The sequence below is a fragment of the Vidua chalybeata genome, chromosome 1 (genome assembly GCF_026979565.1).
Source record: "Vidua chalybeata isolate OUT-0048 chromosome 1, bVidCha1 merged haplotype, whole genome shotgun sequence".
Lineage (NCBI taxonomy): Eukaryota > Metazoa > Chordata > Aves > Passeriformes > Viduidae > Vidua > Vidua chalybeata.
Window position 1 is genome coordinate 9,883,834 of NC_071530.1, and position 19,351 is coordinate 9,903,184.

Sequence of the window (19,351 nt, forward strand, 5' to 3'; positions counted from 1 at the left end):
ACAGGTATAGAAACAGACACAGATATTTTAGGGAAAAAACCCATGATATATGGTGTTGCCTCTACAGGAGAGACATCACAGCTTTGCTCTCACTACATTACATTGTACTCCAGACAGACACCTGTACTTCTGACAGATAACTGGGCAATCAAGTTTTGAGCAAGCCGTGATAAATCAAAAATAGCTGCTGGCCTGGAGATGGTGCCATACACAACATATGGGATCATTTGGTTCTGCTCTAGCTGTGTGCCATTCTCATACCCCTGTAAGCACATCTAGGTTACAGAAAGCTACGTATTCCTCAGTGAAGCTAGGGGCTGTTTTTCTTTAACATGTGTGTCTAACTGCTGCTGAATTAAAAAGTGAAATATTAACTTAGCCACACCCTTCAGCATGGCCATGACCCACTGAATTAGTAAGAAAACTGCATCATTGCACACAATTTTTAAAAAAAGAAAAATAATGGAATTTTTGTGCAAAACTTTTAAAATTTTTATTCTCTGATTCCTCTTCAGTCCATTATGGTGTTATTGACTATTATTATCTGTAATAGCATAAAGATGTAAACACTTATTTGTTCACAGCTTTATATATAACATCTCAGAGAAGGCTGTTAGATTTGTGACATTAAAAACTGAAACCAGAAAAGAACAAAAGAGCAAAACTAGAAGAAAACTATAGTGAATTACAGTATGAAATCTATTTACACACATTAATCTATACAACATCATAATCTGTACATTTTGTAAAAAATAATCACATTCATTTACATAATCTTTAATTTTTACCATACTTGACAGATATAAAGTTATAACAAAGATGACAAAAGAGAAAATTGAAGTAATACTCATACTAATGCATCAGGACAAAAAAAGCTGCAGGTAATCATAAACTCATTACAGTGCTTTGGGAAATAGAGGGGTTTGGGACATTTCAGTTACTTTTTTTTTTATCTGAGAATGGAAATGTTCCTGACTTAAGATTTAACTACACCTGCTATCGTTGGGCAGAACCAGATTCAACAGAGTGGCAAAACTGTTTCACAGAATGCTCCTTTTAAATGTTATCCTGATGTACTCTTGTAATATACATGTTAGAACACTTTTTAATTTTATTTTTTTTTAGCAACAGAATAGCACTGCATCCTAACTTCTGTATTTGGTCATGTCAGGGTGGTACTGACAGCCCGCAGCTGATATAGGCACTCATGGTAACATGAAGGTATTTCTGTTGGTAAAGGTATTTCCTGTATCACTGTGCACAGACAGTAATTGCTCAGATGATGACCCTTATACACATAACAGCTTTGTCTGCAGGTTACTTGCCAGTTCTTTCTTTTTGTCAGACATACTTAGGGCTTGATTTTTCCTTAAGGATGTCTGAAAAAATCTGTATAGACTGAATTTTGGACTTTATCCCAAATCACTCTGCTGAACTGGGCAAATTCACAGTTAACAGAAGAGGATTTTTAGAAAAATAGAGGACAAATTATGCAGATTATTCATCTTAGTCTTTGCACATAGACTGTGTGATACCTGCACCTGGCAATGCCTTATTTCATCAGTCTGTCCCAGACGGAGTCTCTGGTTTGCTGAGGGTCTGTGCTTGTTCCTTGCCCCTTTGGCATGTTAAAAGCAAAGGGAAGCCTAGGGTGAATCAGGACATGAAGCAGATGCTACAGAGTGGGGTAGGATGGCTCCAACTTGACTGTAGAAGGTTTTTTGTAATGCTATTTGCCACCAATTATCTATTGCTGCTACAGAACATCCCATCACAGCTTAGATTGGGTATTCTTCAGCTGGCTACCTGCAGTACAACATAAAGAAAATTTTGGGTACTGAAAAGCACTTTCTTTTAGCACATGTCCCCTCCTACAAAAGGCAAAAACCAAACATCTTACCCAGAACTTCTAAAATTGGTTGGAAGCTGAGGCCAGGCAAATCAAAATGGGACATAAGCCTGTGGGCTTTATCATGGAAGGCAGGGACACCTGACCCAATGAACTGTGGGATCCTCCACTGCCTGACCTTTTGAATTACACTGCACATTTCTTGGAGGATAACTTTGGCCAACCCAAGGTAATTGGCTTAAAAATGAGTATCTGTCTAGTATTACCCAGACAGTTTAATCTCTTCTGGAGGCATACATCTTACCTGATTCTATCTCTGGAGTGAGAAATATAAGTACCAGCCAGCCACCCCAGGCTCATTTTATAGTAAATACAGAGAAAACTAGGTCCAGCTTACCTACCTCAGATGCCCAGCTGAACATGGAAGCTGAACATCTTCAACTAGTGCCAATTTCTCTATGATGACTGTGGAAGGCACCTTAAAAGTGTCTTTAGCTCAGAGACAAACATGCAGCTTTTAGACAACAAAACCAGGGCAGATGAGTTGCAACTGAGTTTATCAAGCACCCAGCTGAAATTGGCTCTAAGGAGGAAAAATTAAGTCAGTGTCCATATATATTTTTTAATTGGGGTTAGTAAGTGGAGAGCAAGCTGCCACTGTGTTCCTCAGGTACCAGCAGCAGGTAATGTTGACAGAAATAATTCAGAATTAATGGTGCCTCCAGGGTAGGTAATGCACAACAATTAACCATGGTAATGGGGGTGAACTGTATTATCATTCTTGTCCAGTAAGTACAAACTGTGCTTCTGGCTTTTCAGTGGGGATGGACAAAAAAAACCTAGGTTTCCTTCCTTGAAGACTTTACAACTCAGTTTGGACCCTGATGCAACCAAAGGGAAAAAGGCAGTAAAGGAATAAAGAAAGAGAGGTGCAGGGAAAGGCTACACTTGTCTTGCAGCCTCTACTTCCTCCCCTGATGCTGCTAGGACTGAGAGAGAACTAGGATTAGGGATGACAGAAGGCCAAAGTATGTTTCATTGCATTGTTCTTTGGTATCTTTAGTCACCAAAGCACAGAGCAAGAGCATTTAATCCCATACTCCTCAGCAAAATGCAACGAAAGACAAAGCCATGAGAAGCTGTCTTGTTATGGGTGTTGTAAAGATGAAAAACACTGATCAAGTTCTAGATTTGTCACACTGTTATGCACCTTTTACTGACATTTTTATATCTGTCCATGAAAAGGCAGCTGAAAGTCAAACTGGTGATGATAGGGTTGATTCTATAACTTTGCATAAAATTATTTGGAAATCAGAAATTTTCTGTGAGTAAAAACAAGTGAGCACAGTGCCCTCTGTGTCTTTACTGCCATGGTAATGCTTGAACAAAGTATTATGAAGTTAAACTGTCTCACAAAACAGTATTTAGATTATCTGCATTTATATTGTTAATAGAGGGATGAGGTTCTCCAAAGTACTGTACTTTTCACTGGTTTGAAAGAAAAATATATACAGCACTTCTCTCTCCTGTGTGCCATTCTTTGCATGTCCACATTGTCCTTTACAAACTTAGTGGTACCGCTATGTCCTCCCACTGCAAAATTCTCATGTGGCATTTCACCCTACATGAAAAGTAGAATCAAGCCCAAATGCATCTGCACCCTGTTAAAGGAAACAATTATGGTTTGTAGCAATATAAAATGTGTTTTCTTATTAAAGCTTTTTTTTTTTTTTATATAACCCAGAAATAATTAAAATGCAGATTTTTTTTCAGGCTCACCTAATTAGAACAAAGACAGTTTTCTCTAAGATACAATGTGTTATAAACACATGTAATTGGTGATGCATCATGCAGAGCAGACTGATGGAAATGACTGCCTGAAACATCTATTTCTGTGCTATCATTCTGTCTGTGTGTCAACTCGCTCACATAACCTCATTTGAGCACAAAGATGAGCACACTTGAATGCTTGTCACATGTGCCTTTCTACCCCAGAAATTAAGGGGAAAAAAGAACATCCTGCACGTCACATCTCAGGGAACTGAGCAGTCCCAATGCCACTGCAGACAAAGAATCCTAATGTGCACAGATGTGTTTAATTTAGGTGTAAAAGCAGATCCCAAAGCTCCAGTGGGTCTTCATATATTTGCAGTTAAGAGCTTGTGATAAGTCAAGAGATCCAGGAAACATATTAAATTTTAGCAGTGTTTCCTCAGTCTGAAGTCTTTGGGAATATATTGAGTTTAAATACATGTGGAGGGGCACATCTTTAGACCCCATGGGAATGTTCTTGGGCAGCCTACTTCCACCCAGAATCTCATAGTTACTTTGCCAAGCAGAAAACGTTATGAATGATCAGGAAGTGATCAATAGCTCCTTTAAATTCAATTTTTGTAAGTAACAATTCTTTGAGTGATTGTTGTTTAACTCAAATGACACCTACTGGTGTCACGTAATAGTCACCAGGTTCTGCAGTAGTCATGTGAACCATGGGGCCCTTTCTATCTCTGGTCTGACAAAACTTTGTGTAACTCCATGGCAATCCCATTAAAACAAATTGTGTTTGACTGGTAAATAGCTGGATTAAATCAGACCAAGGATTGTAATACAATTAGACAGCTGCTGACAATATTCCCAGTATGGGTAATACTTTCAAGGATGTACAAATATGCCTGCCAAGAGATGCCCTTGCTGCTGTTCTTCCCTTTATCTGACAAGAGTAGGGACCTTGGATTCTGCTGGCTCCATAAAATCTGTTATCTGAAATATGAGGACAATTGTTTGTATGGAGGTACTCATGCAAATACATATTATTCCCACTTGTAATGTAGGGTGGACATGGTTAAACGTTGACATGGGAAGAGAACATCACTGGGTTTATTTCTTTTAAAGAGTGGAAATGTTATGTATATTTTTATAAGACTGTCAGTTCCCTGCCTTTTTTTTTTTTTTAACATGGCTACATAAGTGCCTTGTCATTGTTAAAAAATCCTTCTCTATTCCTTTTATGGTAATTTTTAGGGATTCTGTCTAATTTTTTTTCTGGAGTCATGGTCAAGACTAAAAGTTAAATAATTTCAGAGAGATATAAAACTGAATAAACCTAAAAGCATTACATATTTTGTTAAATATGAGTTGTAGCTTCACTGCAATATTCCTTGTGTTTTGCAGTCAAATATGTAGTTCACAGAGAGATTTCAATGATAACTTCTAAAAAGTGATATTTTCAATGTGTAATGAGCTATCCAAGGCTGTTTATCCTATGCCAGGCTGCTTTAAAAATAGAACATACCTCTACAGAAAATTCCTTCATGAAACAACACAAATGACTTCTGACTTTAAACAGAAGAGAACAACTGAGAACTACTACATTCAAAAGTAATATAGTAGTTTTTTCTGTATGTCCTGTAAAGATAGCCCTACACACTGCACCCAAACATTAAACCAGGCACTTTTGAAAATAATAACAGGATTGGAATCAAAGTCTGTAGAAAGTAACATCTGAAATTTATACCATTAGCCTAGAAGTACTACCTTTTCCCTCTGTGTAAATCATGTTAATGATTTCCTGGATTAGCACACTGAACTCCCAGTGTGGTTAATTATGGTCTTCGTTTTGTTTTATTTTTTATTTTCCATAATTAGAAAAGAATTTCCTAATCCTTAAGGCCATGTTTCCTTAAGTATAAATAAAGTGTAAGAGATTTTCTTGCTTCCCATCTTAACCCTTACATGTGCCAAAGAAATCTGCATTGAGCAGGATACCCTGCATGGATCTTGTAGCCATTTTGGAAGGTAAAGGGACCTTTGTGGAAAATGAATTTTTGAATTGTTATGGCTAGTAAACTGCAAGAGAACATCAGAATTAATATGAATACCATTTGAACAAAACAGAAATCATCCATGGGGCAGGTTCCTCTGTTATTAATAGGTTGGCTGCACAAACCAATTCCCCAAATACCAACATGTAGAAAAGCAAAGCACTGAACTGTACATGTTATAAAATATCACATCAAGCTGCATAATGAATTATCCCACAGTTTTTCATGATTTGGGGGACGTAGCTCATTTATATCATGGTGGTCTCTGTCTGCATAAATGAGTGAGCTCTTGAATTCCTGTGGAGCTGGGAAACACTTTCTGATCCATTTCGGGAAATGGACGAGTGGAGTCTGTAGTCTCTGCCTGCTGTCTGCTTCCAGCACAAACTCCGCCACTTTCTTTTCAGCTCCCCCTGCACCTGTGCTCAAAACAAAATGCACAATATGAGCTGAACATTTTCTTTTATGTGAGGAAATTTTCCACGTTGGTTTGCTGTCACATGGGGATTTCTAGGAACAGAATCATAGAATGGTTTGGATTGGTACAAACTTTTAAAGATTATGAAATTCTACCCCCTTCCATGGGTAGGGACACCTTCCACCAGACCAGGTTGCTCAGAGCACCATCCAGCATGGCTTTCGATGAGGCTACCACAGCTTCTCTGGGCAACCTTTTACAGTGTTTCCACCATCCTTACAGAAAAGATTTTTTCCTTCCTAAATCTACCACATCAGTTTAAAAGTGTCCCGACACTACAGGCCCTGCTAAGAAGTTTTTTGCCATCTTCCTTATAATGTACGTACTCTAAGGTGCTATAAATTCCTCCCAGATCCTTCTTCTTTCCAGGCTGAGCAACCCCTACTCCCTCAGCCTGTCTTCATAGAAGACCTTCTGATAAATTTTTCTGGCCTCCTCTGGACCTGCTCTAACAGGTCCATGTCTTTCTTGCACTGGTGACAATTCACCTCTCTTGATCTGCTGGCCATGCTTCTTTTAATGCTGAATAGAGGTTCAGCATTAAACTTTTTGGGCTACAAGTGCACATTGCCAGCTCACAGTCCATTCTCCATCCCCAAGTCCTTCTCTGTTGGATGGCTCTCAACCCCTTCATCCCTCAGTCAGCCCTGCACAGACCCAGGTGCAGGACCTTGAACTTAGCACTGTTGAACTTCTTCAGGTTCTTTTCCCCCCTCCCCCCTCTCATGGTCCCTCTGGATGGCATCCCTTCCCTCTAGAGTATCCAATCAGTTTGGATACTCCCTCTAGAGTATCTGATCAGTTTGGATAGTCCCTCTAGAGTATCCAGTCAGTTTTACAAAGGTCCCATAACTGAGGCAAAACTGCCTACACTGTGTGTGAAGAGGTGCCCTAAGGCCACTTTCAAAAATTAATTTTGTATCACTTGTGCTGCAACATTAGATTTTGGTATGGAGCTATTTATCTCGTGTACTTAAGGCATAGAATCAAATGATTAGCCCAAAATCAGGCATCTCATGAATATCAAAGACCAGAACAGCACTCAGGAGAGCTGAATGTTAATTGTCTGTGCAGGTGTCTTTTCAGACATATTCCTTCTGTCAGACACTGCATAGTGGTTGAAATCAAAAGGAATTCCTTGCATCTTTCTCAGCTGAGACTATGAACACTACAATAATCTGTTGCTGTTCTGAGGTTTAGATACTGACAGAACATTACCCCTATATACTTACTACATGGTATTTCAAGTTCCAGATGAATTTTCAGGTGTGTTGCACCTCACTTGCACATTGCTTCTAACAGAGCTAGATTAGATCACATTAAATAGCAGAAGACACTAACACCTCAGTTTGCAAGGAATTAGATTTTAAACAGCTCTTAAAGCTTTTCACCCGCCACACTGATTTCTCCTGTTGTATAAAAACTATCACAAATATATTCCACTAATAGCAATGCAGACATCTTCCAAAACAGTTTTGTGTATCAGAGCAGAATTAAAGGGGCACTTATACGTTTACTAAAACCAATATTTAACATTCTCAGTAGGAAAGATGAGACTTACTTCACTGTTCAAAAAACAATACAGGACTGCAACAATCAAGCCCTGGAAAGAGACAACATTCCTTAGTTAGTTTGCAGCACTCATCTAGGTCAGTAAAACTTCTTTTGAATAAAATCCTTGAAATTTACCTGAAAAGATCCCAAACACAGCTCAAAGATTATTTTGTAATTGTTGGAGCTGCGGTCAGGAAACAAAGCAAACACTGTGTAGTGAACTCCAAATAAAGGAATAAGCAGCAACGTGGATTTTGCAAGTCTCCTGGGTAAAGGAAAGAGACAAAGCTGAAATTTGATGATGAGCTCTTGTTTTACTGAGATGAATGTGTAATTTTAGAGTTAGTCTGTACATTGCACATGCACAGTATGCAAACAGTACCTAGGAAGTGTAATCCAGAATCATCTCAACTAAGAGATTTTCATGAGCCTCAAATACTAAAACTTCATAGCTTTACTGATGGTATTAAGCATACGCCATGAAATAATTTTCAGCGTTGTCAATTACATAACAAAATTTAGCAGAAGACACTACTTACTGAAGTTAAGGAAACAGAACTTTAAATTACTAAGCAGAACTGCTCTGACAAACAGCTTGTGAAACTACTGGAATGATAAATTGCTACTTTTACCTTATATGTCATTCATTTCACTCTAATAACATCAGTTTTATATATTATACAGGGCCAGTCATGGATTGGCCAATTTTGGATGTCTGGTATCAGATAAAATTTGAGAAGTTATAATGCTGAGCTCCATAATTCATCACTGCATTGATGAATATAACTTGATTCAACAATGAAAGGATGCTGTTGTGAATTCAACTATTTTAACAGAAAAGTTAAAAGTACTTCAAGTAGCTTTATTTTTTCTGTGTCAGTCTTCATGGCCTTGCTTAGTTCTTAATGGTCCAGGGGCTGCATCTGTTTATGTGGAAATGATAACTTCTGACAGCAAAGCTTCCCAAGAATAGCAAACCCCTCACATCTAAAGACGATAACAGAAGCAGGAAAAATAGGGATTCCTTAGCAGAAGAAATTAATTTACGACTGGAGGAGATGACATTGGCAGCAAATTTCCTGCTTTCCCAAATGAAATAGAAAACTGATTTTATTTGAACTTAGCCTTGTCCACTGCAAAAGTAAAATGAACAACAAGAAGAATGGAACCAGCTACAAGCATATTCCGAGAAAGGGAATAAAAATGGTGACTTGCATGAGTAGTATTCATTTTAGATTCATATTTCACTTTCACTCCATGCTTGGCTTAGTAATTTTTGTTTAGTTGATGCTACTTTCTCTATACTTCATTTACATTTTAGTAAAAGAAAGGGACAAACAAAACAGCCTTATTCTTCTCTGCATTTTAGAAAATGCATTTGCAATTTTATAAACGAGCCTCTCAGATCTTTTAATTTGCTCTGTAGATGCAGTTTCTTGAGGAGGTTAATCTACTTTCCCATGGGTATCGGCTAAAAACCAGAAATGCAAACTTAATCAGGCAATCAAATGCTAAAAGCAAAGAATTTACAGGGCTGAATAATGAAGGACAAGGTTGCTATTCATGTGACTATTTCATATTATGAAGTGCTACAGTAAACTGTGGAAAATGGTGGGACTGAAAGTAAGAGAATGCCTAATTTTCAAAAATTAAATAAATACCACATGGAAGCAAAGAAAACTTTATGCCACAAGAAGGTGTTATCCAGGAGCTGTTTCAAAGGCTACTTGCATGGCTTTGGATTTTCAGTGTTCATGTGAGGTTTTGTCACTTAAGTATCATATTGACACCCTGAACTGTCAGAGTCTATGTCTGGGCTTTAAAATAACACCTTCTACAACAGATTTTATTGCAGATTATTACTTATCCAGCAGCTCTTATAATAAACAACAATAACAACAGATATGGCAATGAAGAACAAAACCAATTTTAGCAATGCATTTGAATTGTCCCCCAATATCCCTTGATTTGAAAGCTGTGGAAACAAGAGGTTTCCAAATTTTAGGATTTGCTGTTCACACCAAAACACAATAGAGGAAAGTCTGAACAGAAATGAAGTTGATCTAAGCCAGAAACAACTGTTCTCCTCTAAAAAAGTAAAGATGATATTTTAAATCAGTATAAAACACTGTACTTAATCTTTAATTTTTTGGTAACAAAATGTCAGCTTTTAAAATATATCAAAGTATTTTAGAAATTAAAAAAAAAAGGTTTTAAGGAGGTTGAAGGAAAATTATTTTAAAGGATTTTAAACATTTCTTATATCAAAACGAAACTTTTATATACTAAAAGGAAAACATTACTCTCCATATATTTTGTATCAGCATATTCACTCATGGATTAAACTCAAATTCAATAATAGCTTGTTGGTCTTTCTAAATTAAGTATTTTTAATTGAATTTAAACGTTAGATAAAAAGTATATCTCCATTTCAGCACAGTTGTATTTATTAAACAATATCTAAAAGTAGTTCTAAATTAAATGTAATTATAGTAACAAGACAGTTGTTGGTTTTCAGCAGATGAAATCTTAAAGAGATTATTTTGGTTCTGTCTATAATATCTAAAAATATGACTCACTTGTACTGTGATTGGTCATTTCCTCCAACATCTGGAGATCTTAACTTCTGCAGTAAGATTCTTATAATGCTAATGAAAAGTATAAAATTCACCTGCAAAGAAAACAAATATAATGGTGATTTCTGAACTGTCCACTCAATCTGCAGCAAAAAGAAATTCTTATCAAGTCAGACAGGAGGCAAGTCAGCATGGGAGTCGTGCACCTCCCTCCAGACCCCCTCAGCTCTGCAGGGCCAAACCTCTCGTGTTCTGCAGCACCACTTTTGCCATGTCCAGCAACCACTTCAAGCCCACCACTGCTGCTCTGGCTGGCAAAAGTCTTTGAAAGCCCCACTTTTCAGAAGTGTCCTCCCTCCACTACTGCAGCTGAGGACAGGTTTCCCAGCAGGATGGGACACTGGATGTGATTTTCTGCAATCAGGTCCTGTCCTAAATTGTCACATGGATTCACAACTGGAAGCCCAGAGGCAGTTTTGACCCTCCCTTGCTCCTCACCTCAACTTTCACTTCAATTTTCTGTCTGAATTAGGCTTAGAGAAGATTGTTGCACAGCTGATCTGTCTACTCCAACCAAGAACAAAAAGGCCTCTCACTGGTGTCAGATTGTCTTGGATATTGGTGCTGACATTACAAATGAAAGAATCACAGAACAGCTGAGGTTGGAAGGAACCTCTGGAGATCATCTAGTCCATCTGAATCGCTGCAGCCTAATTCTCATGACAGCCCTCCAAGACAGAAGAGTAGCATTTCATTTTGCATTTTATTTCATATTTTATTTTTCAGAAAGGCACTTGCATAAAAAATCATTATGATCAGAACATAAGCAGTCTAGAAAACTGAAGTATAAAACTCAGTATATCCTAAGTCTCACTCCCATTATTTCTTCAGCCTTGACTTTCAGCTTCCTCTGGTCACCATCCCTTCTGGGTTGGATTCTTTGGTGTGGTCTAGAAAACTGCACACCAAATACAGCACGTCCATGCTGAAGTAAGGGAACAGTTGGAATCCACACCTTCAGAGCTACAATGTGTGCTGAAAACTGCAACTCCAGCTACATAAACAGCTGCATCAAATGCACACATCTTAGAATAAATTAATCTAGAGAAAAATTTGTATCACAGTGAAAATGAGAATTTTGTTGTTTTAAACTAACCCCATCCCAAAGCAGAAAGTCAGGAGGTGGGGTACCTGAGACAGTGCCTGTCTCACTGCTATAAATCTGTCTTCATGTATTGGTGGAACTCTTCTTTCTCCTAAAAATTTGGCTCCAAGCTTTTCAAGTTCAATTAATTTCTGTGTCTTCTATAACACAGCCTATAGAATTTGGGATACTAATAAATAAACCATGGTCATAGCAACTGCATGTCCCCCTGTTTTTAACATTTTCTTTGAAATGACAGATGAAGGGTAGTGAAAGGAACTGACAGGGATGAAATAAAAATTTAGGAAAATTATATCTAATATCTTTTTAAAAAATAAAAAAGAAATGTTAGAAAATATAGGCTTTTGCTGAACTTAACATACATTTTTTCAGGCAGATGATTACTTAGAGGCTTACCTATAAAGAAAGGTAACAGACAGAAATCTGTTATTGCAGATTTTATCTGCAGACTTAATGCAGCTGAGTGCCCACAGCAGGGAATATTAACTTGCCATAGGCTCTGGAGCCAGTATTACTGGACAAGAAGAGAACAAGGGTAAAAGCACATTCATTTGGAACAGCCACATCCAACTGAGTAACTCTGAAGCGCGTACAGCATGAAGTGCGAACGTCTGCCAAATGACTTCTCTCAAGCCAAAATTCCCAGGAGGAAATGCCAGGGAGGGTTCTGACACACTGAATTAACTGAAGCCATTCCCACTGTGCAAAATGGTATCAGAACTTGCTCTCACAATACTGTTGGATGGCTCAGACTTTGCTGCCTGCCCGTACTCCATCTGACTTCTCTGCCAAGTCTAAGATCCAGCTGCGGTTCAGGTCTGTCAATGTGCCCTGGGATAACTTCCACTTCCAGGTCTAGGACTGCTTTGAAGGAGCACTGCCTTCTGGCACATGAATCTCAGAGAGCTGTTCAAACTGAGCATCCAGAGATCAGGGTTTCCTGTAAACACCAGGTGGTTTGTTTTGCTTTCATCTTCCAACATATTTTCTTAACTCTGGATTGTTCCCCATTCTCCAGCTCCTTTGAGGTCCAAGTATTCCTGCTGTAGTTCTCTTGTATGCTCATTTCTTCATAACATAAAACATCTTTGAGGCCTTACCTTGTGTCATTTCACACATACGGCCTACTCTTCTTTTTCTTTAAACTGCAGAATTCACTTTGATTGTGGTGACAGAATTTCTCCCAAAGTGATTTTCAGCAGGCACAGATTGAAAGGCAAGCCCAAGCTTAAGGCAAACTCCTGAAATCTTGTGTAATCTAATAATGCCCTAGATCTTCTGCCTATAATTTTAAAAATGAAGCAAGTATATCTAAAATACATTAATTTGCTCTCTATTTTCAGAAATGGATATATAACCGTAGTATATTATGCCCGAAGTTAATTACACAATCATTACAGTGAACAGGAATATTATTATACTAGTCCAGCAATTCTAATGAGTTCCAAACAGGAAAAGCCCTTGTGAAACATTCTCAAATGGTATTATTTTGCAAATACTTCATGTTCAAGATATATTTCAGTAGATTACCAATTAAAGAAATATATACACAGCCATAATTTTTTTACTAATATCAGATTCTCAATTGCAAGACCTTCTATTTACACACAAAATCAAATCTGCAATTCATTAAGAAGTATAATTAGATTTTTTCCTTCCTCCAGGCTCATAAACAGGAGAGATGTTGAAGAAAGAACAACACACAAATAAAAGCTACTGCTAATTTAATAGGAGGCAGATAAATTTTGAAGGCAACAAATTTTAATGGCCTTGGCATCTGTTTAACATTTCTCCTGCAGCACCATTTCTTTTCATTAAAACAGAATTCTTGCCTATCTGGAACTAGCAGCAAAGAATAATGGCTATATGCACTGCACAATGCTGAACAGATCTATAATTCATGCTTCAAATTTTACTTACTATAATAGAAATTAAAATTGGTATTCGTATAACCCACCAGGGACCACCATGCTCATTTGTATCCCAGCAGCTATTAAAAAAAAGAGAGAAAATCATGTTGACATTAATATCATCTGGCAAGCAAGACCTGTGAGAAGTATTTCTTATAAACAAGTCAAAGGACGCTAAAATAATGCCTGCTCTAGCCTAGAATTTGGCATTCAATAATTTCCTGCTATTAATTTTATTCCCTTTTCTATTCACACTTGATTTCCCCACCAGGAGCGCTGTATCCAGGTGTGGAGTCCTCAGCATAAGAACAGATGTGGCCCTGGTAGAACAGGTGCAGAGGTGGTCACCCAGAGGTGATCAGAGGGCTGAAGTACCTCTCCTGCAAAGACAGGCTGAGAGTCCAGGTTGTTCAGCCTGGAAAATACCAGGCTCCATGGATAAATCATTGTGACCCTTCAGCACTTAAAGGGGGCTTATAAAAAAGAGAGAAGATGACATTTTGCCAGGGCATGTAGTGATAGGACAAGGGAGAATGGTTTAAAAATGAAAGAGGAGAGATTTAGATGTTAGGAAGGAATTCTTTACTCATAAAGTCACAGAATCATTTATGTTGGAAAAGACCTCTGAGATCTTTGAGTCCAAACTTTGACCAAGCACCACTAGATCATGGCACTGAGTGCCACATCCAGCCATTTCTTGCACACCTCCAAGAAAGCTGACTCCATCACCTCTGTGTGCAATGCATTCCAATGGTTTACAACCTTTTCAGTGAAAAAATTCTTCCCAATATCCAAACTGAACCTCCCCTGGCACAGCTTGAGGCCATTTCCTCTTGTCCTGTCACTGGTTGCCTGGGAGAAGAGAATGACCCCTCCTGGCTACAGCCAGGCAGTTGTAGGGAGTGATAAGGTCTCCCCTGAGCCTCCTCTTCTTCAGACTAAACATCCCCCAGCTCCCTCAGTTGCTGCTCACCAGACTTGTGCTCCAGACCCTTCCCCAGCTCTGTTGCCCTTCTCTGGATACACTCCAGCACCTCAATGCCTTTCCTGTACTGAGTGGCCCAGAACTGGACACACATCTCAGGGTGTGGCCTCAGAGAAACTGGATGTCCCATCCCTGGAAATACTCAAGGCCAGAACAGAAGAGGCTCTGAGTAACCTGAGTGTGGCATCACTGCCCATGGCAAGGAGGGCTGGAACTGACCAGTCTTCAAGGTCTCTCCCAGCCCAATCCATTCTATAATTCTACGAAATCAGCTAAAACACCAAGCACACTGGGCATTAGACATCCATTAGACATCATGGAGGATGTTGACCTTTGTGGGAACCAAGCTCAGTTTCACTTTGTGTAAGGACACTTCTCCAGTGTGCACTTAATGCTGACCTCTGGGTAGCAGGAAGATCTAAAGCAACTGACAGATGCAATTGAAATTACATAATTTCTTTTGGGATATGGAGGTTATAGATGCCTGGAACTTGTTTGTAAAAATGTGAGACTGAACCCTAAGTTCTGTCTGAAAAACTGAGTATTTAATTTTCATCCTGGGCTCAGCCCTTTTGATCCAAATACTTACTCTAAGTGCTCTGAAAGGTTAGTCAGATTAGGGATTAATTACCCTTCAGACTTCCTCTGTAATCATAATGACAAAGGAAAAAGGAGTTTGCCTTTGCTTTACATGTTAGAGGTCTTGCAAAGAAAGCTTTGAAATTATGTAGGACATGACTTTTCAGTTTAATTACAGAACAAATTGAAAAATAGTAGTTAGTTGGATAAAAGAGGACTGTGCAAACTGTTTGTCCAGTAGTTAGGAATGTTCTCCCATTCCTTGGGAGCAGCAGGATCAAATCTGATTTTCCTACAAAATTCTTGTCTCAGTTCCCCTTCACATACCAGAAGCTAGGCTTAGCTCTAGTTAGCTTTAGCTTTACCTGGCTACGTGCATCTGACCCACTCTTACTTCACTTCACTTTTGGGAATGCAATTTATATGTACCCAAAGTTATCTACACTTCAATCTTCTGAGTTGCCAGTTAGCAAATTAGAATGGCCAGTGCCTTCCTGCACATGTTGCAGCACTGAGCCCAAGGACACCACTGCTGTTTCAAACATTATTTTGACTTCCCAAGCAGATAGCTCCAGATGTGGGTTCCAAGGAGAACAGTAGTCATAACTTTGCTCTCTCCTGCTCTGTGAGTTTTTCAAATAAACATCGAGCAGAAACCACAGATGAAGAGCTCCCAAACACCTGCCCTTTTCTTGCCATCTCTGAAATTTCAGTTCTGTGCTCTTCGCCTCCAGAGCAGCAAACCACCTCTGTGTGAGCAGCACCATACCCAAGGCAAGGATTGCACAGGCATGGGGGGGATTTAAGCTTTCTCTCCCACACACACTCACCCAGTGTCCTCTAGAATGATCCGTGTCACTGTCCACGTGATAATGAATATCGTAGGAATTCCTGAAAAGTTCCAAATAGGTTTGGAGAATGATCACAAAAATGCAAGTACACAAAAAAAAAAAAAAAAAAAAAGTTCAGTGAGGACTGAAGGAGAGGTCCATCTGATGAGCTACATGATTGCATGTATACATCAGCAATGTATAACAAACAAAGACTGCAGGGAAGTGAGTTTATTTCTCATAGAAATGCAGCCATAATTACTAATACACAAAAAATGCCTTTCTTAGGTTTCTTGCAAGGTGTCAGAGTGACTTATAAGGAAATAGATACAAGTTATGCATTCCCAATGTACCTCCAAGGACTGCAATATAAAATAGAAGTATAAATCATTTCATAAGGATCCTTGTCCACACACTAGTTTATTCCCATTTCCCAGCAACACCCAAATGTTTTATGACCACCTATTACTGGAAGTATTAAAGTGTTCCATATAAATATCATGGCACTTTCTGTAAATGAAAGGAATATATGTATTTAAAACCAGATGGACAGTATTACTGGGCTTTTCAAAAAGGAAAATTGCATAGTATAGCTCATGGCTGTGCAGCTGAACTTTAATTTTCCTCACAAATTAGGACACCTGAATCATGTGTTTTGCAGTGGCAGTCCTTGCCCCAGAGCAGTCCCTGGGTGTGGTGCAGATGGCACAGGTGAAAGCTGTGCCAGGGATCGAGCCAGCAGTGAAGAACAGCTCCAGCAGTTTTGTGCCTGCTCTGTCCCATGCTGCAGCAGCTGTAACCTGTGCTGGAGCTGAGCTGAGCAATCTGTGAGTCTCAGGAGACACCACCAGAGACAGCTCAACTACCTTGGTATGAAACACTGCACCTGACCAACAAACACACAGAGAAAAAAGAACATTACTGGAAGATGTGTGAGTTCTTACCCCATCCTATCAGCAGGTAGATCGTGAAGTGTCTGTTGGGGGAGAATATTAGCACAAGGAGGATGTGGAGGTAAAGTCCTTCTACTAAAAGCCAGTAAAAGTTTGCCATAACACCATACTGAAAAAACACCAGAATTGCCTTGCAGCCCACCTGAAATATGAGAAGAAAGATCAAGTTTGACACAGGAAAGGTGCCATATTATTTTTATTACTACAGCCAAAAATCTTATCTGTCTTCGTAGTATCAATAAACAGGTCCAGTAGAAATGTTTATCTTCAGTCAAGCAAATTGTGACATTGTAAATGTTACTGTATATATTAAGAGAAAATGAATTATTAAAAATTATTTAGATGGCTTTCATTGCAAGTTCACTCAGAAATTTTGAAAACTTCATACGATAAATATAAATATAGAAAAAATATAGTGGTTATCAATAAATGTACGCTTTTGCAACAATTTATTAATAAATGACTATAAAATTAAATTATCATCTACTCGGAGTCTAATAAATGCATTAAAACCTCACATCGCTTCCTAACACAGTAAAACTTAACAAAGAAACTACTTCATGATTTTTTCAAAGCTAAATGTGAAACTGGGTGAAAAATACAACTTTTTGTGATGACTCAGTAAACTCAGAAGAAAAAGTTGGCTGGACTTTTAATGTTTTACCTTTAGAAAATGTTTTAGAGTTTCTTAGTTAACAAAACACATAGACATGATCAAAAATGATACTTAGAGTCTGTGTGCTGCTCTTGAGAATTAATTTTCAGATGTCTGTGCTGCTGATGTTCCATGGTGCTGGCTGCTGCTACTTTGGTACTTCCCAGTAGGAATCTGGGATGTGAGAATTGAATATGAAAATGTTCATATGGACTGAGAATGTGCTGAGAAATGTAATGATATGGTGAATGTAACAGACTACACAATCTGGACCAAATAAAATCTCTGATTTCTACCAGCTTAACTCACTTCTCCATTTTAAATACCTTTCATACCTGCATTTTTCTGTTAAAATTCCAAGTACCCCAGATACCTAAGCAGGTAATTTACTAATTTTCAGTGATTGATTCCTCTCTCTAAACATAGATGTTTATTAAGAAGTGAGATGCATTCACCAGCTGCTAAGCCAGAAGGGCACAGACCTCCACAGGGAGACTTCTTTGTATCCATCAGCCCCCTATGATGTCTCAGATACCTCAGTGCACCCCAAGTAACATCCATGCTAAGGAAGAGTCCAAAGGCTTGAATTCATTTCACCTGATTTTAGCTGCCTAAAACCAAAGTTTGAAAGCTAGCTAACTTTGGTAAGACTGATCTTACCTCTTTGGGACTTTGGGATATCCACTGCAGATCAGCAATGGGCCAGATAATGTAAGATGGATAAAAATAAGCATTTCAAAATGTCTTGAAGTTTCGAATTTTGTTGAAAAAGTTGAGATTTTCAAGCAAGTTGAAATTTCCTTTTATGCTTAGGACTTCTTACAATCAGATCAACAGTGAAAAATTTGTAATCCTTTATGAATTTCAATATTACCTTGTATTACATTCTCAATTTACATACCAGAAACCTGCATGAATGTATTTTCCCTTCCTCCTTCAGGTAATCCTGTATCAGCTGTATTTACCCATGCTAAACAGTGAAGGTATCTATCAGAAAAGTCAGCCAAAATTAATTCTCCATGTAATGCAGAGCTAGGACCTACTTACAGAGCCTTATGAACTGTGTGTTTTAGACCTCTGTGAGTGCAGCAGAACATCATGTGGAACATCACACACACATGGCAAAAGGGGCAAACCCTGTGTGCTGTTACATGTGAAAGGTAGTGAAAGACAGACCAGCCTTGTCAGGCAGCTGCCAGATCATCCCAGGTACAATGCAACAGAAATTAGCCAGAAGTCCACAAAATCTGACATATTTAAATAGGAAAGTATAAGGCTTTGTAGCCAAGAATAACTGGAGAATAAAAGAAATTGCAGAAACCAAGTTGTATTTTGAGAGTCCACTAAACTGTCTTTCAAGGACTTAAGAACTTCTGATTACCCCTGGTAATCTGTCTACTATTTACTTTGCCTAACTGGGGTCTACTAACACAGTTCCTGTTTTTCTCCATTAGAAATATCCCAGATTATGAATTCCTACATATAGCTTGGTATTCATTGCTAAGAACTTCATGTTTTGGGACAATATGGCTTCATCAAGACAAAAATATCTTATTCCATTTTTTTTTCTCACAAGCTTAAACTATATTTAATTAAAATTAGAAGGGACTTTTGACTGAAACAACACAGCAATGAATGGGGTATATCATATAGTGGTCAGTGTTTTAACAGCAAGACTTGAGATTTTTTTAAACCCTGTACATGAAAATGCAGTAAACATATTAACTTGTCAAGAATGAAGATGATAACACTTCTGTCATAGCCCAGAACTACTGCAGAGCTAATGAAGACAACTCCTGCAAATATTTAATTTCCTGAGTTATTCCCTCCCTCCACTGATACCTGTCCAGTTCCTGGACCTCTGATAAAGCTGTTGGAACACTTCCAGAGCAGCTGCCTTTAATCACTCCCTGCTGATGGCACTCCTGTTTGTCTTCAACCCTCCCAGCTGATTAATGCAGTGGCCATATTTATTCTGAGCTGCATCTGGTTATGA

At 38.5% G+C, this 19,351-nt stretch overlaps 1 protein-coding gene across 2 annotated transcripts in view; it reads right to left on the reverse strand.

Annotated features, from left to right (window-relative positions):
* Positions 1-468: 468 nt before the first annotated feature.
* Positions 469-19,351, reverse strand: part of VIPR2 (vasoactive intestinal peptide receptor 2) — a 49,795-nt gene continuing 30,912 nt past the window's right edge. The window contains exons 7-14 of one of the 2 annotated variants that reach the window (XR_008432510.1): positions 16,692-16,842; positions 15,748-15,808; positions 13,364-13,433; positions 10,282-10,373; positions 7,838-7,967; positions 7,710-7,751; positions 2,247-6,089; positions 469-1,806 (exon numbers count right to left, since the gene is read on the reverse strand). Coding sequence is in view for 1 of the 2 variants with exons in the window: in XM_053951287.1 (XP_053807262.1) it covers positions 5,919-6,089; positions 7,710-7,751; positions 7,838-7,967; positions 10,282-10,373; positions 13,364-13,433; positions 15,748-15,808; positions 16,692-16,842 (717 nt within the window). In the remaining variant the exon portion in view is untranslated. Of the gene's footprint in view, positions 6,090-7,709; positions 7,752-7,837; positions 7,968-10,281; positions 10,374-13,363; positions 13,434-15,747; positions 15,809-16,691; positions 16,843-19,351 lie in introns of both variants that reach the window. The other variant, XM_053951287.1, reaches the window with a different exon arrangement.